This window comes from Sinohyriopsis cumingii, chromosome 15, assembly GCF_028554795.1.
Source record: "Sinohyriopsis cumingii isolate HCF-2022 chromosome 15, ASM2855479v2, whole genome shotgun sequence".
NCBI classification, from domain to species: Eukaryota; Metazoa; Mollusca; class Bivalvia; order Unionida; family Unionidae; genus Sinohyriopsis; species Sinohyriopsis cumingii.
In genome coordinates, this window is record NC_142975.1 from 131,885,209 (window position 1) to 131,908,420 (window position 23,212).

Sequence of the window (23,212 nt, forward strand, 5' to 3'; positions counted from 1 at the left end):
GGTTTTGGGCTTGGAGATTGAAATTGAATTCTCTGCTCAGAAAGTTTTGAGAATTTGGAGTCTTGTAATCCTCAGGATTATCATACCTGGTTTGTATATCAGTGTTGCACATTGAACACAGGCAATTTTTTGTCCCATGTCCCCAAATCTTGACCCTATGTACCCCCTTTATTGGCATGCTTTCTCATCAGAAAAAAAAATTGAAAAACAAACCTACAACTTTTCATTAGTGGATGTCCATCAATGTCTCACTTGGAAACAATAGGGCACCTTGTCAGTGGAAACAGTAAGAACCCCTGGCTGTAGAAACAATATGATCCCATGTCTATGGAAACAATAGGAACCCTTATCTGTGGAAACAGTAGAACCCCATGTACAATCCAACAAACAACTGCCCCAACAAACGAAGAAGAAAAAAAACAGATCTACTTGTTTGGTCTATCCAATAGTCATGCTATCGGGACTAGCTACAATCTAGCAACATTTGAAGGCAGGAACAGTAACTGCTACAATCGACCAGACAGTGTCTGATTCCTTTTGTTTTTAAAATGTACACAAGAAAAATAGTTTTGCTGAAACTTCAAAGAAAACTGATTACATTTGAAGCACCAGTCGTTTTGTAAAATTCCAAGCAATTTAAAAAAAATAAGTCTCCTTGTTCTACAATTATTTGATGTTGCCACAGCAATAAGAAACAGACATGTTTGATCCTCCAAAGCTGTACTTTAGTGGTGACTTCAATAACACATACACCCTTCATCATAGAAAGCTGACTACAATCTTCAATAACTAAAAAAAACTTTCATCAGAGGAAGTCAACACCAAATTTAAAAGCAGTGGAATCCACTGGATTGTTGCATTTTCCAAAGTTTCTTATTTGCATAAAAAAATTGTTGTGCCATGAAAGTTTCATTTTTGAACAAAAAATAAATTACACTTTCAGTCACTACATTTATGGCATAAAACACAAATTAAATTTACAATCTTTTGAAGCTATATATATCTGGCCGTCAAGTTAATTGGAGATGGGTTATCTTTCAAAGATGTTTGTTAAACTTCTTAATTTGTTGACCTGTTTTTGTTTCCTTATGAATTGCCTCATGCCCCTGGGTAGCCTTGGTAAGAATACCAGCTGTCTCAATTTGAAAAAAATCTTGGCAGTTTTATGTACATGTACATGTAACATGCAAACAACTGTAGCCTTGTGCTATTTGTGACAGTTGTAGTGAATTGTTAGTGACAATATGATATAGATGAAAACGAGGACTACCAATTTGTTATATATGTGTTGTGTTTTCTAATGGGATATGAGTCATACAAGAATTTTAAAATGTGATTTATACTCCGATTCGTGGATTTATTATATACATATGGTACTTGATGGATTATGGATTTTACTATGCAGAATTAAGTTAATATACAAGTGTTTTTCAGACTAGTTTATCTTCATTTGATCAAAAGCATGTAATTTGGCCCCCACTTTTATTACCCACTCCATAATTTAGGTAAATGCATCAATTCTTCAGCTGGGGCCTCGAGTGGCCGAGTGGTCTAAAGCGCTCTTCATTATAGATCACTGCCATCTCATCTCTGTAAGCGTGGGTTCGAGTCTAGGATTCGGCCAATGGGGGTATGTGAGAAAGCTTGCCAGTAGCTTCTTGTGGGTCTGTGGTTCTTTCCGAGGTTTTCCCGGGTTCTTCCTCCACCATTAATACTGGCTGCCATGCATAGCCTATCGTGTGCTGAAAAATGGCGTTAAACCCCACAACAACAACAACAACAATTCTTCAGCTAACGGACATGGTTGGTTGTAACATGGTCTGGTCTATAACACTGTTGGGTTCTATGGACCCCAACCACCGTGTTATAGTGGAATCACTTTGTAATTGATATGTTATCACGTCTTGTTAGATCATTCCTGTAATTTCATTTGACATTCTTTTTTGTTCATAGCTTTCCTTTTACAGTACGTTCATCATGAAATTTGACCAGTTTTCTGTGTATGCCATTCAGAGCACATTTGTGATATGTGTTGATACTGGTCTTGTATGGGCAACAACCACTTCCAAACAGCAAACTCAGGTGAATGAAAAAGCTATAAGTTATAAAGTGCATGATTAAGGATTCAGACACCATCAGACTTGTCAGCAATCAAAGCCATTATGAACTTTTTGCACTGTCACAGCCCCCCAAGCCATTCTTGTAATGGACAGAACAAATCCCAGTTTATCAAGTTCCAACTTTATGGCAGATATTGCCCAGCAGTCAGTCAGTACCAACATTGCGTGTCAGACCAATCCAGTACATTTAATTCCACCACATTATATTGATACTGACTGGTCATCATTCCCATGATAACCTGTACTGGACTTGGTGGCCAGAAGTCTACAACCACGTTTCAGGCTCTAGCAGAACCTTGCTATGCCATCTACCACTAGAACTTGGTACCTTGATCTGTTGCACCAGTTTACCCAGTCCACAGTGCCACAACCAAAGGATTTCATAATGGCACAGACTACCAAGCCAGTACTGATGTGGTAAAGCAGCCCACCTGAACCATTCCAGGACATTCCATCCCCTCGTACAGAACCCAATACCCAGTACTGGCTATGGTGATTGTTCCCTTGAGAACCAGTACTTTTCACATCCAGTTTCAATATCTAAGTGATTGGCTCCATGCTGAACATGGTCTGGATTGTTGTTTTAGCAGCCTGCATGTAGGCCATGACCAATTCCTGTCCAGGAGTCAGTTTCATGTGTAGTTTGTATATGCAATACTCACTCACTGTTACCATGACTGCATCTGTTAAGTTCTAACTTGTGGAAGGAGATACATTCCTATATATCATTGCTAGATAGAGGAGACAGAAAACAGGCTGCCAAAGTATCAAACATCATCCCAATTACCTGGGGCACAATAAGGGGAAGGAACATTGTTTTGTTTGTTTTTATTTTACCCAGACTCTCTTCAAATCAAACAGCTCATAGAAAATAATGATATCCCTGTGTTGCCCTTTTTCTGATACCCCAAATGGAGAAAGTCCTCACTCTTCACCATGGAATTGCAAATACCTTGTCATGTTGACAACTCATGGCTCTCACTAGTTTGAGGTCAAGTTCCCTTCATGTGAACCCACCAGGATCTTACTTTAATCTGTTTCAGAATTAAAGCTCTTTCAGCCAACAGCTTTCTCTGAGTTCAGCATCGATATCCAAAGATCAATCTCCAGTGCCGTTTGGGTGGAAAGCCTTACAGATCAAATCTACAATGAGCATCCCTTTGCAATAAGATACAAAATCCTTTATTTCAGTCTTGCTTCATTGTAGATTTCATGTCAAAAAAGGCAAATCCTATTTTATGTAGTCCCAGCTCTTCATTCATCTGGGCATGATACCCAAAGCCCCCTTATGGCTTTCGTTTGTCTCTTGATAAAATGTCCTTTTGGCATCATCCTGGTGGTTCTCCCCTTCCACTTGAAGAGTGATATCTTAGCTAGGGATTTCTTTGCCTCTTGCATCTTCTCATTGCAGCCAAGAACTCACCCATTCCTATTCTCAGTGGCAACCAACATTTTGCCTATTAGATCTAGTGATCAAAATAAGTATCTTACTAAATAATCAATTGCTATACATCACAATCAGCATGTCTGCCATTACAACTGACAATGGTACCCACATCCAGTCCTAATTCCAAGCAAGTTGGTTTGGCCCCCACATATCAACCCCCTGTGTTGATGACCATGGCAAATGCCTTTTGATCGGAGCAGGGAATATTACCCAGAAAGGGTTCATTCATTCTTTCCATCATCTTGACTGACATCTGTCACAGGCAAGAGAAAACCCATTTCCAGACTTCTGCCTTGTTTATGATTTTCCTTGTCAAGAAATCCACATTCAAGTCTACCATATGACAGGCATGTTGAAGTTCAAGCAGTCTCGCTGTCCCAATGGAATTAGCTGATGCACAATCCATTGTTCTTTAACCCTTCAGTCTGTAGTAGAGTTTGTACCTTCGGGGGAGGGGCCCCTAGAGGTCTAAAGCACTCACCATTATGGATCATTGACATCTCATCTCTGCATGTGTTCGAGTCTCAGATTCGGCCAATGTGGGTATGTGAGAAAGCCTGCCAGTAGCTTCTCGTGGGTTATTGGTTCTTTCCAGGGTTTTCCCAGGTTCTTCCTCCACTACTTATACTGGCTGCCATATATAGCCTATCTTGTGCTGAAAAATGGCATTAAACCCTACAACAACAACAACCTTCAGGGGTGGCCCTTGATGGTCCTCTTTGGAATGAGTTGAATATCAAACTTCCAACCCTGATCAACTTAGGCAACCAACACCATTTTTCCTGAATTGGAATAGTCGCATTACACCTGTTTCCTTATCCCACAGATTCTCACAGTCTTACAGGAAGTTCCAACAACTCTTGATGACTTGCCACACAGGACAATATCTTGTTACAACTACTTTCTCAGTCTAGCAGCAGAAATTCCAATTATGGCCTTGTCTTCTCCATTCATACATAATCAACTGCAAATGCAGGTTTCCGTTCAAATGAGAAATGTTGAACCTGCATGCCTGGCTGATTTCAAACAAGCCTTCAGAAAGAAACAGTTCTCAGAAAAGTGGGGACAGAAATGCTCAAGCAAGATTGCTCACCACTTAGAAGTGTTTGAGATTTTTTTTTATCCCATTGGTGTGAGCAGAGCACATTGCAGTATCAGAAACAATAAAGTTGGCTGTCATCACAATCAAGGTTTACTGTTCCACAATCTCAGATATGTTTTGACGTCATAGAAGAGAGGATATAGTCTATAACAAAGGTCTCTCCACCTTTCTTGTGAATTTTGACTTATCCTGACCAAAGGGTTTGACCCTATGTCCAGTATTGAATCTTGTTCCATAACCTTTGTGACTCGTATGCAGCAGGCAGAATTAGTGAAGATACAGGCCTTGTCAGTCAACCCAAACTTAATTATCTGCAGTTCAGCCTTGATGGTTTAAGTATTCTAATTCTTGCCTCTGCTTACATTACCAAGAACTGGGTCTCATAGAGATTAGTCTTTAGTCATTGGTGTCTTTTTTGGACCTATCATCCCAGAGGCATCATGATTTATGGATTGCCCACTCAGAGACACAGGGGATTAAGTGCTCACTATGTGTATTGGTAGATTTTCCTCCAGACTTGTGGAAATCCACTCAATTTAATGGAAGTCTGTCATGGATTTCATTGCAGCCATCGTGGGTTTTATGGTTTCCTAGCCAGTTTTATGTAGTTGCTGCACAAGTCGACGAACTTAACAGACACGAGAAAATCTGACACCATAAACCCAACCCTATCAGGGGTCAATTTCATACCTTTATCTATACAAGCTATACAGTGGTAACATTTCTTGTGTCGTAATTCTAAAGTTTATTCTACAAGAATAACATGGCATCATATATGAAAAAAGTAATACATGAGCTATGCTATGAAAGGGGTTTTTGGTACTTCTACCCTTAAACTTTGAAAAATAACTTTGTTTATGAGAGACTACACAATTTTTTTTATTTGTACAGCCTTGTGGATGCTGTATTGACATTTGCACTCTTTCAGTAGCCTTTAAAAACACCAGGCACTAATATAGAAGTGACATTACTACTCTGAAGTCTGTCGCTATTAGAGATTTTAGAATAAGTCAACTGGGTACCCAATGATCCATGTGATCGGTTACCCTGATACCTGATCAAAGTGAAATTATATCAAATGTGAACCTGAACTGCTTTGTTGTAAGTTCATACATGCCACCACCCCGCCACCCCAGAGGTATAAGCATAATTATTACTAATATTAGTGGCAAAAAAGCGCAGTCTGAGTGTAAAAAGAGTGATCTATATATTACATGCTATAATTACAGACAAACATATGAAAAACTTATATTAATTTCTGCTACTTATTTCTGTTACTTAAAATACTTGTCACAAATTGGCTAAATCCATGTGGATTAGTACAAGAACAGAGACTTAAAACAAAATGATAAAGAATTCATACACAACATTCACTTTAATTAGTCCACATCATGTTAAAACTTTCACTCAATGGTCATCAAGTCCACAAATTCTGAATGCTGTATTATATTACTGTAGAATTCCTTTTTAAAAATATGTAAAGTGCTATTGATTTGTCCTTTTCCTGATGCAGCATGTTCTTCAGTTTAACAAAATCCTAACATTTTTCAGTCATAAATATCCATGAGTCACATCAATAAAGCCCGTTTCACTAAATAATAATTGACACCATGTTTTGTCAATATAGACTGGTCCACTGCATAAGTATCTATCATATTAATATTTTTCTATGACAAAAGGTTTCAAATTCAAGAAACCCATCTGTTTGTTTTTTCAAGACATGTACAGTTACTATAAATAGAAGACAAGGAAACTGTTCAAGTATGTAGCCCAATGGTTGCACATGTTGATGATATGAAAATCACTGGACAGAGGTCTATGATATATCAATGTCACATGACACAAGCTTCGAACTGTACTGTTATTTTGTGTCTCGCTTGTTCCTTACGTCGCCAGATATAATCTTTGATCCAAACTCAGAAACAAATTTGTATTGGGGGGGGAGATTGGGGTTGTGGGGGTAGCATGAAATCAACAGGTACCCTATAACTAGTTTTATTACTCGGATAATTGTTAACAGGTGAGTACCCGGATACCTGCTGACACCTTTAGTCGCTATGCCTGCAACTGCAGTTTCCTGCCTCGAGTCAATAGCAGCCAGTTAAGACAGTTCCTACATATACATGTTAATGTCATGCTTTGATGTTTCAAAATGTATATTAACATTTGAACGAAAACACCACACATTTTCGAACTAAAATTCCAAAATAAACACTGCTGAATGAAAATATATCATGTTGTCACAAAATCAGATGATCCAAAACTAAGAAGATATTAGTGATAATTTTTAAATATGCTGAATTCATCTACATGGTATTCAGGGCTCATCTCTCATTGGTTCTCCAAGCCATAAACCAAGTGATTTCTATGAAAATTGTTTCTTGGTCACATTTTTTATGAATCTTATCTTGAACCACCAGCTAAGAAGTGACATTTTTACTTTGAAATCAGCTGTTACTCTTGTTAACTATGACCAGTCAGGATGGTGTTGAACATTAATATTGTATTTTAGTACTGATGTTTAAAAAAACCCAGTAACATCTGAGTGAAAATGTTTGTGAAAAAGAAGAATTATTGACTGAGAAACATAATATGGTTAAGTTGCTATATTTTCACATAAAATTGGTTTCTAGTGGTATTTAAATTATAAAAAATATTCCGTTTGTATTACCCCTTAATCATTCTATGAAGCACATACAGGATACATCTATCCCAGCAGCACAAATCTGTGACATGTTTACCAAAGTTGTGACCACTGAGTCCTGTCTGTGACAGACATGGCATGAAAAGGATTTAGGTCCACTGTGGATTTTCTGTAAAACATAATGCATGTACTGCATTGTTCTAATGTATTATCATTGGGTAATGTATTTGAAGAACAAACCAGTTTTTTAGAGTAAAAAAATGCTTCTTTATCATGAAGAGTGTGTGCACCCACTCCGCTATTAAGTGACCAATGACAGAATTTGGCTCTAATCACTCGTCTGCTTTCCTCCAACAATCAGATGACCTTTTAGCATTTATCATGCTGACACAAACCAAAAGACACAGCAAGCACCTCTGTATTCGCTTTGAAGGACTGGATTTACATTTAACTTTAAAATTGGTTTCACTTGACAGCACACACCCACCCATGAGTTTAACACACAAATAAGGAGGTCAAATGTCATCTGTTCAGATTCTTTTTGTTTCATTCAATATGTTGCAGAGTGGCCCAAAGTGCTGCCATCTCATCTCTGTCCATTTTGGTTTCAAATCTTAGTCTTGGCCGATGTGGGCATATGAGAAAAGTTTGCCATTAGCTTCCTGTGGGTTGGTGGTTCTTATGGAGGTTTTCCTGGGTTCTTCACCCACCTGTTAAACTGGCTGCTATGTAGAGCCTATCATGCAATGAAACAAATAGAGTTAAACCCAAAACAACAACAAAAACAGTATTTTGGTTTGGATGATGCGGACTGTTTCGTAACAGTCCACTTCTCTGTCAAAAATTTGCAGCCTATTCAGCCTTTACATTTGTTACTTGAAATGCTGAGTATAGTTTTTTCACTGAGAAGCCAGATCTATCTCAGAATTCACTTCAAGACACAAACGGCAAAGTATACATCTTAGATTAAGTATGAAGTAAATGGGTCCATATGTGCAGGCGTTGATTGTTAAATGAAGGCAGTGATATAAAGAACTAACTGAAATCAATGTAGTTTTCGTAAAGATTTTATTACTTATTGTCAGTTCTTTTATTCTTATCAATTTGTATGGTTTTGACAGCGTGATCATTTTCATTTATACCTACAGTCATGCATTAGTGTGCACAGGTTCTTTCCAATTATTGGTTTGTCATGACCACAAAAACCCAAAAATTTGTACTTTACCTAAAATAGTGAATTTACTCTAATTAAGGTGATTTTTCTATTCTAAATATTTTTGTCTACATTTGATTCATAAAAGTTATAATTGTTTTGGGTTGGGTTTTTTTTATGTATAAATGAAGTCAAAAGATCAAAGTCTATGAGAATTAAAGTATATATACAAAAGTATTAGCCAGTCAATGCATTTTTTCATAATGACTTGATGATTCTGTACACAAGAGCTGTTGGTTACAGAAATCAGAGCTTCTTGTAAGAGAAAACAAGGAACAAAACAATCAGGACCTAATGAATTATGTTGTATGTTGCTGGTCATAGACCAAAAGTTGTTTTGGAATGGTCTTTCATGCATTATCAGTCATCGATCATCCGATGTCCAGGTTAAATATTGTTCTCTGAAACTACTTGCAGGATTGTTATACCATGGTTTAGTTGGTCCTAAATGGTGCCAATCAGACATCCAATGTTGCCATCTTGAAAATCTTGATGCTACTCCTCCAGAATGGGGGGGGGGTGTCTTATGAGCATGGGTTTTCACTAAAAGTACTTCTGATGTCTTTTTGGTCCATAATGAAAATGCTGCTAATAAGACATCCATTAGGGCATCCATGGAAACCATCTTGAAAATACTATTGCTTCTTCTGAAGAATGGAAAGTCACATGAACATGACTTCTTATAGAGTGTTATTGTAGGGCTTAATGCCATTTTTCAGCACACGATAGGCTATACATGGCGGCCAGTATTAATGGTGGAGAAAGAACCCGGAAAAACCCTGGAAAGAACCACAGACCCACGAGAAGCTACTGGCAAGCTTTCTCACATGCCCACATTGGCCGAATCCGAGACTTGAACCCACGCAGACAGAGGTGAGATGGCAATGATCCGTAACGGAGATCACTTTAGACCACTCGGCCACTCGGGGCCCCTCTTATAGAGTGTAGTTGATCTTAAGTCAAAACTTTGCTGATCTATAACAATCGTGTAGAATCCTCTTGATTGTTGGGTCCATTATTATTTTCATACTTGTTCTCTTCCTCAAAAAGTAAAAATTGATTTTTTATACATTATTTTTTGTACTTTTAAAAAATATTTATTTGTTCATGTACAGAAAATGTCATAAAATATGGTGGAGTGGTTAGCTTTCAAGTGCGCAAGTAAGTGTAAATATCTAGAGATCATAAATGTAACTTTCTTATTAAGTTTGTAAAATTGTAAGTACATGTTCAGTATAGTTCTCTGGAATTAAGAGGTACAGGAAATTAACATTTCTATCGGTTGTAGTGTATGCAAAATCAGAGGCTATGAAAAATTGCAGGTTATATCCGCATCTTGTGAGACATAATGCTTCTCCCCAGAAGGTTCAGTTATATTCCATCTTATAATTTGATCTTCTATAAATAATTACATAAATGTGTTAATTTTACATGAATTTAATGTCTAATAGTGGTCATTTTAGTAGGATTATGAGACATTTTTATAGATAACAGGTACTTTGAAGTTTCCTTTTTTTGTCCTCAGGGTTTCAATATTACAGTGTCAAGTGGTAAAGAACTTGCTGATAGTCTTGACAAAGCTGTCATACCAGAAGACCAATACTTCAACACGATGTTGCGTATCATGACAACACGCTGTATGATGCAAGCAGTGTATTTCTGTAGTGGAACCATCTCTGAATCAGAATTCTTTCACTATGGGTTGGCTTCAGATATATATACACATTTCACATCTCCAATCAGAAGGTGAGGAACTTTTAAATACAAGCAATCTTTAGTTGTTACCTCATTTAGGTAGACACAGAATACCATGACAATATCAATCAGGTGTATGTATCAGCTTAATGCTGTAGCAGAACAGGGTCTCTGCTGCTCAGTTAATATAAAAATGGTAGAAACAGCATAGAACTTCATCTTCTAATAGATGTGTTCACATTCAGTGCATATTATACTGAAAAATCACACTTATTCATTGGAACCTGAAGAAATATTTCCATTATAATTCAGCTATTTATATCTCAGTTATTTAGTTTAGGCGCCAACTGAAGATTTTAGTAATAGAAGCCTCATCAGTACAACTAAATGGTGTGAAAATATAATACTTTTATATGGCAACACTTCAGATACACACACACACACACACGCACGCACGCACGCACACACGCACACACACACACACACACACAAATAATAATTATCTACCACTGAATTAAGCTAAAAATTATTGCTAAGAGGAAAGTAACAACAATCAGCTGAGCTTCACTTTTTAAAAAAAATCTCTTATTAGATTAAACTTACGTCGGGAATCATACAATTTTATGATTGATGGATTGATGGTCTGTTTCTAACAACCAGTCAATACGAGTTAACAGTAAATTTTTTGCCAAACATGATATCTTGCCAAAATGGGGGCTATATTTAAAATATTCTGAAGTACAAACAAGCAGGAATGGTGAGGAATAAATTTTGTCCAAAATAAATAACAGAGCTTTGATTAAACTGATTAATCAGAATATTATTGATGCAATTAAAATTTGCTAGGTCAGCATTTGTTAGTTACCATAATTCATATCATTTTCAGTTTCCTTAAGTATTTGCTTCTTTGATATAATATCCCATTTTTAGCTCATCAGGCTGCGGCAAGCCCATATGAACTAGGGTACGTCATCTGTCACCCATGCTCATTAACTTTTGCATTTTTAAACTTTTCTCAAAAGTAACTGGACTCATTTCAACTAAATTTGAAAGAGAGCATCCTGGAATTAAGGCATTTCAGTATTGTACAAGCAATACCAACTTGCAATCAAATGTGACCACCATTTCTTAAACACAGAAGAAGGTTTAAACAACTTCACAAAATCCAGTTAATGGAATTTGACCCAGCTTGAGCACAAGTACCTGGCATGAAGAGCTTACAAGTTTGTACAAATGAGGCCATGATTGTAGTTACTAAAAATATGGAAACCTTAAAACGGCTTTTGTCAAAAAGTGCTTAACAGTCATTTCCCTATTCAAATAAATGATTGCAGAAATTTTCCTATTAAAATAATAGGTTGCATAAAATGACCTATTTAAATAGTAGGTAGCAGTGTCCTATTTAAATTCTCAATAGAACTCTACTGCTATGCAAACAAAGCCATGGGTGTATCTAAACTTCATTTAAAGTATGCATCACCATTATTGTGTGAAACATGAAATAAACTTTATTTCTATATTAGTTTTACTGAAGTCTGAATGTTCCTGATTGTTGAATGATATGCACCTCAGTTGTCGTAACAGAATATCCAAACTTTATTGTTCACAATAGACTTTTACAGTGGCATTTAGTTGGGTCAAGAAAAGCAGATGTCAGATCTATTAAACTAGTGCAGGAGGTAGTTTAAATATTTTCCAATTTGCTTTGCTTTCATTAAAAGACAATATCATGACATTTAATCCAATTTACATTGGATCACACCTTTTGAATGGCCTTGTCTAAAAGTATCTAAACAATTTGACATTGATTTTATCTTTTGTGTTTTTGTGGTGTTTGTTATAATAATCTACTGTTGATCAGCAATGAGCAAGATGTAGTGATAAATCACCATTTAAAGGTATGTGTAATCATATTTTCAAAAATGACACCTGTAGATGAAATAGTACCAAATGCCTACATTGACTCTAGAACTTGTACTTTAATGAAGTATAATCAGCAAACCACAGCATTGCTGAACTGAGACATAAAGTGTACGGAACTGTCTCATTCATCATTCACAAGTATCATGTACAAGATACACATACAAAATGTATATGCATTGACATCTATCCACAATGCGAATCTTTATTTGGGATTACATTATATTGAAACCATTCTCTTCATTTACTATATGCAAAAATACATACTTTTATCGGTGTAACAGTGAATGAATATGATTGTCACTGGATGTTATACCTGAAGTTCTGACAGCGATTGCTTAGGGGCCATGTTCTGGTAATCTATATTATTACCATAATTTGCTAATTTTATCAGCCAGTCAGATAAGTCTTATATCTTTCTGTTTTGAGCAATGTTGATGAAGAGAATGAACAGGTAGCAAATAGATTGATTCACTTTCATATTTTTGAAGGCTGCATTTCCATTGGTTAATTCAAAGGTGACCAAATTTTGACAGAAAAGCTGGTATTGAAGGACTTTCAGTTTTGTCCATCTGATACTAACCCATCATCAAATAGAAGCAATGTTAATGTAAATAGAAAAATCTGTAAATATTTCTTTTCATAAGCCACTGAACATAATTAACCAAATTTGATTTAAAAAAATGAACTGGCATGGGGGCCACTAGCACTGTAGAATTGACATGCCATTATTAAAAATATAAAAGCCTTTATTAAACAGCATTTTTCTCTCAAAAAGCCATCACCTGATTTAACAGAATGAGTCCTGTCATAAACGTATTTCAGTATTGTTCAAATGATGCTGTTTTTTCATCAGCTGTGGTTTAAGATACAAACAAATAGAAAAACCTGAAAACAGTTGTTGTTAGTTCTTCTGATAATAAGGCTGGGTGAGCTTTTATTATGGCCCCACATACAGCATGTATCATCTTTCAGCATTTGCCATATTGAACATCTTTGAAATGACAACTGGACTAGTTTAAAACAAATTTTGCACAGAGTATCCTGTTATGAAGGGCTTTCAAATTTATATAAAAAGTGCTGTCAGCCATCAAATATGGCCACCTTTTCAAAAATATAAGAAAAACTTGTAAGACTGATTAAAAACACCAAACAAAATTGACTTTATTTTGAAAGAAAGCACCATGGCATAAGAGCTTTGAAGTTTTGTACAGTAGATGCTGACCCACCATCAGATATAGCCAACTATACATAAAATAATCTCAGACCCGCATGGGCCTCATGTTATCAATTATGACACTGCAAAAATTGTATGATACAGGTATGCTAAATATACTTGATTTGTTCAAATTTAATAATGCTGTGATTTACAATAATCATTTGAAAAGACATAAAGCAAAGCCTCTGTTTGTGTATTGTTAGGTACTCCGATATCCTTGTTCACCGTCTGTTGGCTGTGAGTATAGGAGCTGATGCCTCTTACCCAGAGCTTCTAGATAAATATAAAACACAGGTAATTATGCTAATTAGTCTTGTGCTTTTTTAATTATCTGTACATTTAGTTGCATTATCCTATTTACATTTGTATGGATGGCAGCATTTAAAATCCCCTCAGTGTTTAAGAACAAACTTGGGCAAAACAATCTTGGCGTTGATAGTTTAGTTGATTAAAAAATTAAATTCTTTTAATGATTGTATTTTTAGTCTTACTGCCTTCATGTTTTTTTACACACAATTTTAGGCGTGTTTTACAAGCACAAAATATATACATGCCATAAGATTGGGCATTTTATGTTTTGATGTCTGTCCAGCTTGCTCGTACCAATCAGTTCCCATTTTCATTTAAACTCAAAAACTCCTGTTGTCCTCCAGCTACAGTTACCAAACTTTTCAAATGGCTTACACTTGGGGAAATGTAGAATCCTGTTGTTTTAGGTAAAAAAAAGCCTGAAGGTCAGGGTCACTGAATGAAAGAAGAAATGTGGTTTTCAAACAATAACTTGAGTTCTACACCATCTACAGTTACCAAAATTTGACAATGGCTTGCACTTGGGGTAAAGAAGAAATCTATTTATTTCAGAGTCAAAAAATCTAAGTGCATGGTCATTGAAAGAAGAAAAATGGTTTCTGCACAATAACTAGAGTTCTCCATCATCTACTGTTACATGTTTTATGGATGGCTTGCACTTGGGGTAAGGAAGAACCCTATTGATTTCAAGATGAAAAGGTCATAGGTCAGGGTCACTGACTGAAAGGATACAAATGGTTTCTGCACAGTAATTTGAGTTCTCCATCATTTATGGTCACCAAACTTTGTAAATGGGCTTCACTTTGAGTAAGGAAGAAACCTATTTATGTAGAGTCAATAGGTTTATGGTCACTTTGAGAGGATGGCTTGCACTATGGGTAAGAAAGAAGCATATCAGTTTTAGAGTCAAAAGGTCAAAGACCATGCTCACTGTGACTGAATAAAGATGAATGGTTACCTACCAATAACATTAATTTGAAAAGTGGTTCTGCACACAAATTTCAGTTGGATATATAAAGTTACCATTAAATATGGGGCAGGCATATTATGTGTCATTCACAGTCCTTTTGTGATATTCTGTGAAGAGGGTATATGGTGTAACCTATGTCCATCTGTTGCATTTAGTTTTCACTCAAAATAAAAAAAATTGAATGACTTCCTGGGCTGCTTGCCAATGGTATATGGCTTTATATTAAGCAGACCTACGACAAGTTCTATTTTCTGTATTTTCAGACAAAATATGATTGAGTTATAGCCCCTGTTGGATTTGTAATTGAAAGGGTATGGGTTCGAATCCTTCCATTGGATACGCCTGGATTGGCTATTGTGGTGTGTTCATGGGCAGGGCACAGCCTTGGCACTAAATAACCTACTTGTGTTTCTGTGCAGTAAAAACAGTTAATCACAGAATTTTGACCTTGCATAATCATTCCAACTTTCTTAATACTCAGTATTGGTGGTGTCATTAGTCATGTATCATCACATTTTTTAGTTTATTGGCTACAACAAAAGGACAGTGAATTGGCAGATTGGTTGTCTTTAAGGTGCTCTGCATTGATTGATCCCTATTTATATGCACATGGTATGGACATTAAGGATGAGAAATATGTCGGTATCTATGAACTATATTATATAAAGATCTGTTTTCCCAATCAGCAGAATTTAAAACTTAAAAGGAGGTTGTATATGATTCATTCTGTATGCACTACCTCAGTTACCACTGCTTTATACAAAGTTTAATGATGTACTTTAAATCATGGCTCATACAACCTTAATAGTTCCTTCAATTTGAGGGGAAGCCTTGAAAACTGCTTGAATTTGAAAAACATTGGTTTTATGCTTGATAGGTCTTAGAATATGACAAAAAACTTACTGAATTTATCTGGGAGATTACAGATTGGTTATATGGAATCAAATTTCTTTTTAAATTCAGAGTTTCTGTTATCTGTGTATTTTCCAAAAATAATTTAAAAATAAATAAAACATTATAAAATTGGATGGATTAACACTGGTAGTAATCAAATTAATATGTGGTAATGGTTCAGTTTTTGTAAGACAAAATGCTTCTTGAAAAGTTTTGGAAGTTTTTGAAAATTTCTTGAAAATTCCTTGAAAAAATATTGAAGGTTGCATGAACAATAATAAATATATTTTGTATGTTTAAATCAATATAAAATACTGTTCATTCATTTTGTTGTCTCACCTGCCATAGCATGTGCAAGACAACTGCAAAATTTTTAAAATTGGCACCCCAAACAAACATTTACAGTAATTTTAATCAACATCATCAGATATTAAAAGACTCTCTCATTTTATCTATATGTTTTAACCTCAATTGTCATTACAGAATGCAAGGTTAAAGATATATTGTCTATATTTCAGTCTATTTGAAGCAACCTCAATCACACTAAAGGTTTTTCTATATGAAGTAACCTCAATCGCACTACATGTTTTTCTATATGAAGTAACTTCAATCACACATGTTTTCCTATATGAAGTAACCTCAATCACACTACATATTTTTCTATATGAAGTAACCTCAATCACTACATGTTTTTCTGTATGAAATGACCTCAGTTACCATCATAATTTGCCAATGTTAAGATATTGTGTATGTTTCAGTCATTGTAAAATAACTTCAGTTACCATCACACAATGCTAATGGGAAAGAGATATTTTACATGTTTCAGTCTATATGTTTTAATCTCAGTTACCATCACAAAATACTAATGTGAAAGAGATGTTGTACATGTTTCAGTTTATAACAGGGTTCGACACTAACACAGATCCGCTGGCCTGAGGCCACCTGATTTTCAGAAGGACCACTACTTTCCTAAAGCTGGGTGGTCTGTGGGGCCTTTTATTTTAAATTGTGGATATTAAAAATATATCTATCCCATGTTATAGGATTGTATAAACCTTTCTTTTAATTATAAACATATCAAACTCAGAAAAACTCACAAGTGAAATGAAGTTAAAACAAAACAAGACCATGCCTACGCCTTTTAAACTAAATTATCATTGTCATTTGGGTGCTTACCATAAATCGTTTTTTTTAGGCATTTACATTGTTAATCATATAAGAGCATCAAGCATTTATGCAACTGACATTTTGTTATGTGGTTTCACATGTTTGAAAAATGTGATTTCTTGATAGTGTCTCACCATAACCCCAAACGCAAAAAACTAAAGATGAAAAACTTGAAGTATAACCTGAATTTGATAAAACCAAAACGGAACCAAAATTCCAAGATATGCCTACCTGAAAACGAATTTCTGCGGCTAAACCACAACAATTAGAAGGCTTGAAAATATGTTACACTGCTAATTTATATCAACGTTTTGACCAAAATCAGCACCATATAGCAAATTCATGACTTTTCATACACTAGATGCATAATTTTAACAGAACTGATCACCAGCTTGTGAGGTATCAACTTTTGGGCTGTTATATTGACGATTTTCAGTGCCATCCTACATTATAATAAATATGATTTAACCCTTCACCATCTTGTCAAAGAGTTAAGAATTTTTTATTTGCTAATCAGTTTTTTGGAACATATAGCTGTAAAATTAAATCATTGTATAGTAGGGTGCATATTGCATCTTTGATTCACCCTGATTGTACTTATATTTTGGAGGTAATCAAAGCAATGTGAATTGTAATGCACAATGAAAGAGACTTTTTACTCAAAATTACCAAACTTAGGAAAAACTTTGAATACATGTTTTAAATGTCTTTTTTATTGTATAAATTCATTAATACTTTTACATTTTTTTACTTTAAGGTATTACAAAAACAATTTGTCCATTTTTTAAATATTTTCCAACTTCCCCTTTATTGAGGAGAAAATTGTTGATCTCCAAAGGTTGAAAATTGTACACCTTGAAAATGTCATTTTAAAAATACCTTGAGCATATTAACTCATATACTGACTAATGTGAAATTATGTGACTTGGACAAAGGGAAGTTTGGAAATAGGCAGTACCTATGTGATAAATATTGTCAGAAATTTATCAGGGCTATTAGGTCAGAACAGGACCATATCATTTCCTTTGGTCAGTTTTGGTCAGTTATTACTGATGGCTCCACCGATACATCTTCCAAAAAGGCAGAAATTGTATAACCTCTTTCGAGTCCAAGGTAAATACTATTAACTTTCATTTGATATTATTGAATTTAAACTATTAAACCATGAATTTAAATTTAGATACATTCCGTTTATAATATTGTAAACTCTTAAACCACCAATATAACATTAAATCTGTTCTAGTTTATTTGTTTCAATTCAGTAATTTAGTATTTCTTCATAGGTTTCAAGTCATTTATTGGTATAAAAATTTACCCAAGGTCAACAGTGAAACCATCAGTAGTACTATAGCAGGCTCTTGTCAGCGAGATATGGGAATGCATGGATGAAAAAGAATGTTGCTGTGGGAACATATGATAGGTCTTACATTTGATGCTGCTGATGATGCTTATGATGATCATGAAAAATATCACTCACAAGATTTCTCAGCATTACAAAACAAAGCATATAAACTGTTGATGAATTCATTGTAAACTAAAATATAATAACCATTCTTGATGTTCTATTTTATTGTATAGATTACACATTTTTTCATTAAGTAAAACCATAAACGAGAAGGATCTTCTACCAGTTTCCAAAATCAGAAAGTCCTGTGGGCTTCCTACTTAAAAAACTTAGTGTCGAACCCTGTTATATGTTATAATCTCACTTATCATCACAAGTTGCTAAGGTAAAAGAGATAGTCTGTGTATTTCAGTGTTTTTACTGTAATATCAATTTCCATCACAAACTGTTATATTATAAATGTGAAAGAGATATTGTGTATATTTCAGTCTGTATGCAACAACCTCAATTACCGTCACAAGATGGCCCAATATGCTGGGAGAGCTTCAGTGAATCTTCACACACATGTGGGTGACATTTTTAAAGTTGATGCATAATGCTAAGCTCATTTGTCTTATGATAAAATATCTCCTGTTTTATTTATTTTGCATGATGCATTTTTAGCTCTTCAGGTTATGGACCAGAATAGCTTTTGAGATGGTCTGTTGTTCGTCATTTGTCAGTCTCTTAGCACAAGTTTGTTGTTGCTACTAAACTACAGGGAGGATTGCCATGAAACTTGGACACATTAATCCCATGGTTTAGTTGCTCTGAAATGAAAATGGTGCCAATCTGTTGTCCATTATGGATGCTGCAACCATCGTGAAAACTCTGCTATCGCTACTTTTCTGAACAGAAAGTCATATTGATATTGGGCTTTCATCGGAAGACTTCATATCATGCCTTGTTGATACAGAATGAGAATGGTGCGGCTCGACATCCCATATCGCCGCCACAGTGACCATCTTGAAAATCTTGTTATAGCTACTCCACCTGAATAGATAGTCTTCTCACCATGGGTTTTCACTAAAAGACATGACATCTAGTGGGTCCTAAATAAAAATGGTGCCAATCTAATGTCCCATACGGCTCCTGCAGTGGCCATCTTGAAAATCTTGTTGTAGCTACTTATCCTGAATGGATAATCATATTGATCTTGGGTTTGCACTAAAAGACTTTTTGTGATATCTAGTTGGTCCTAATTGAAATTGGTGTGCATCTGATGTCTAGAGTGGCTGTCATAGCAGCCATCTTGAAAATCTTGTTATCACTTATCCTCAGGAACAAAAAGGAATATTGCCATGGAGTTTTCATTGGAAGACTTTTCATGAAGTTTAGTTGGTCCTAAATGAAAACAATGCTGCCTGCACATCGAAGATGACAGCCACATTAGTCCTCTTGAAAATCTTCGTATTGCTACTTTTCTTGAATGGATGGTCAGTCATATCAGGATGGATTGTTTTACTGAATTGCTACTTAAAATGTCTAGTTTGTCATCAATAAAAATGACGCTGTGCAGACATACAGTACAGTTGCCACAGGAGCCATCTTGAAAATCTGGTTATTGTTGTTTCTTGTAAATGACTGGTCATAACAATATTGTGTTCACCAGAAGGCTTTGGTCCTAAATTGAAATGGTGCCAGTCTGATATCCAATATGGCTGCCATCTTGTTATTGTTAATTCTTCAAAACACAAATTCATATCAGCATGGGGTTTCCACTAGAAGGCTTCCTATGATGTCTTATTCGTCATAAATGATGTCTTGTTCATCATAAATGATGACTTGTTGGCCCGAAATGAACATCCAGTATGTCCATCACAGCAGCTAATTTGAAAATCTCATTCTTGCTGAAGAATATCAAAGATGGTTTCAACATCAAGCAGTAAATAGGAAGAAATGGTCTTATCTTAAATTCATGGAAATTCTTTCCAGTTAGTAGAACATCAATCCCTTTGAGGGATTCTTCTTTTAGATACTTTTCCCATTTCATCTAGAAAGAGGAAACTTGGACTTGTTATTTATTTCATGTTGTTTATATACGTGTAAAAGTGTATAAGAAGAAAATAAGTCAGAAAACTGCTCTTTTAGTGGTCGTACTTTGTATGAGACATTTTTGCATTCTTCATTTTTTATCTAAGTAACTTCCAAAATTGCTAAAAATGTATCTGCAACACAATTTCCTTATTTCTTTCATTCATATTTACCTGAATTAGTTGCAAATCCCCTGTCCAGATTTAACTGGCCTGCATTAACTAATAAGACATGGGTATGACTTCTTGGTTGCAGGCAGTGTCTTTTGTTGTTAACAATGTATATATCATAGGAATCTTGCAGTGTATGTGCATTTAGAACCACCTAAAAGCTGATATAACATATATTTTAATATAACAGACCCAGATATAACATGCATCCTGAGACAACATTGACATTGTTATAACTTACGTTATAATAAAGTGCACATCCAAACACATCATGCATCCTTGTATAACATACATCCTAATATAACATACATCCTTACATAACATACATCCTTATACAAAATGCATTTTTATACAACACACATCCTATTATAAAATATATCCAGATATAACACATGTCCTAATAAAACATTCATTCGAATAAAACATGTCCTAATAAAACAAACATCTAAATATAGCATGTGTCATAATAAAACATACATTCAGATAAAACATGTCCTAATAAAATATGCATCCAAATATAACATGCTTCCTAATAAAACATACATCCTAATAAAACATGCATCCAAATATACGTCCAAAAATAAACAAGCATTCTAATAAATCATACATCTGAATAAAACATGTCCAAATAGAAGATGTGTCTTAATAAAACACATCCTAATAGAAGATCTGTGCAAATAAAACATGTATCCTAATAAAACATATGTACAGTTTACATGAGAGACATTGATATTCATAAAATCTTTGTAATTCATACTCAAACCCATGATTATCTGAAACCCTTTTTTCTTTCTTTATGATAATCACGTAATTTCTGGATCACTGAAATGATTATGCCATACATTCTTTTTTCAGTTATTTTTCAAGAAGCGTGTTATAGATGAAGAGGGATATGTGCTGTTTGTCAGAAAAAATGCGCTCCAGATTTTGATCCCCAAGTATGGTTTAGAGGCCACGCTCTATCTCAACACAGACAGGAGGAAACAGGGACCCAGCTTTGAGTTTGATGAGGAGGTATATAAGGGGATAAGCCCTATGTGGGTGGGTGGGTGCATGTGTGTGCACTAAAATCAGTTATATATTTGCCTGACAGGGCTGTTTTTTTTAAAAAATGTTTTGGATTGAGTATAAAATGCCAAAGTCAGACTTAAATATTTTTCTGTTAGGACTTTATAAATACTTGTTCTAACTTCAACTCATCCAAGGTATAGGCTTTTTGCTTTATGCTTATGATATACATTGTGATAGTTGAAACTGTTTTTATAAATGATACAGGGTAACCTCTACCAGGAAAATAGTTACCTGCTTCAACCAAGTTTGGGATTAGACCATTCATTTCTTGGACACAGAGGAAACCCTAACAAACAGTTTTGTATTCAAGACCCCAAAATGGTCTTGATTGGTCATTATATATCAGAGACCCCAAAATGGGCTTATTTGGTCATTGTATATCAGAGATCCATATCCTCATATTTGGTCGTTATGTATCAGTTATCTCAGAATGGTCATATTTTGTCATTGTGTCAGAGATCCCAAAATGGTCTTATTTGGTCATTATGTATCAGAGATCCGAATATGATCTTATTTGGTCATTATGTATCAGAGATCCCAATATGATCTTATTTGGTCATTAATATATTCCCAGTTGTTGAAACACTGTAGCCATAAAGCACAAAGCAAAAGAGGTGTGAAAGCTTGACTTAATCAAACTCTATAATTCAACATTTGTTCCAGGTCAGTGCTATATAAATTATATCAGCCCCTCGTAGAAATTATATCAGCCCCTCGTACTGTTTACTTTTTATTTATATTGTGTAGCAGTTTGTCAACACGTATCAGACATTTCATGTAAAATATGTGTAGCCATGGCTTGAATTAAAAAGAGCAATAATAACTTCATTTTATCATCCAGCAATGCTTGTCAAATGAAACTTGACTCTTGTGCTTGACCAAAAATCCCCTTCAATAACTTTTATATATTTTCAAGTTAGTAACTCTGTTAGTTGATAATAATTTAAAAACAGTACAGGTATAAAATACTGTTGTTAGATGAAATTCTACAGCATAGTTTCCTGAAAGAAAGCATTTCATGAAATTCATACAGTAAAACCTGTTATGAGAGACTGTCCCTTCTGCATACAAAAAATGGTCTCTTAAGACAGGTGGTCTCTCATGACAGGTTTGTACAAAAAGACCAGTTTCCAAGGTCCAGTTTCAGGACTATTTAAATGATAATAACTACAATCACTGTAGATATATTATATTCATTATTAATAGTTCTTGCTAAAATATTGTATGCATTCATCTGAAAATAAATTATGTAGCATTATTAAAGACGAATACCAGTTACATTTGAAGATCATGTGTACATGTATGAGCATATGAAATAGTTTTCCTTTTTACACCCTAAATTTGTTTTATCAACGTTTAAACCACTATTTTGGAAGTGGTCTGCTCTTGTTAACTTCTTTTAGTCACAATAATTCTTTTCTCTAACGTTAAAATTTGTCTCATTCTAGTCTGAGGTTCTTCCATTGTTATTAAATTTACTAGGTTTAACATTATTAGTGTTCAGTTGTAATATTACCTGTTAAGACAGTTTTCACTAGGCTTTGGAAAAATATTAAAAATGTATACATGTACATTGTATAGCTAACAGTTCATGAAATAAAAAGAAACAATTATCTCATCCAGAAACAGAATCATTTATTCAGAGACAGAAGTTAACAGCTTAATTCACAGATTACCTAAAGGAATTAACTCTATAAGCAAAGTGTGTAACCCGGTCACACCAACATGAATAGAGAACTGCTTGTTGTGTGTGTTGTAATCACGGTAACATCGGGGTGAATGGGTAGCAACAAAAATCACAAGCCTTTAACATTATCAATCAAATTCAGAAACAGTTCTCACTAGCTGGTTTA

At 35.0% G+C, this 23,212-nt stretch overlaps 1 protein-coding gene across 1 annotated transcript in view; it reads left to right on the forward strand.

Moving 5' to 3' along the window:
* Positions 1-23,212, forward strand: part of LOC149782793 (exosome complex exonuclease RRP44-like) — a 130,928-nt gene that overhangs the window by 99,091 nt on the left and 8,625 nt on the right. The window contains exons 18-21 of the mRNA XM_089934304.1: positions 10,052-10,272; positions 13,564-13,654; positions 18,534-18,611; positions 21,144-21,302. Of these exons, the coding sequence (XP_089790430.1) occupies positions 10,052-10,272; positions 13,564-13,654; positions 18,534-18,611; positions 21,144-21,302 (549 nt within the window). The remainder of the gene's footprint in view (positions 1-10,051; positions 10,273-13,563; positions 13,655-18,533; positions 18,612-21,143; positions 21,303-23,212) is intronic.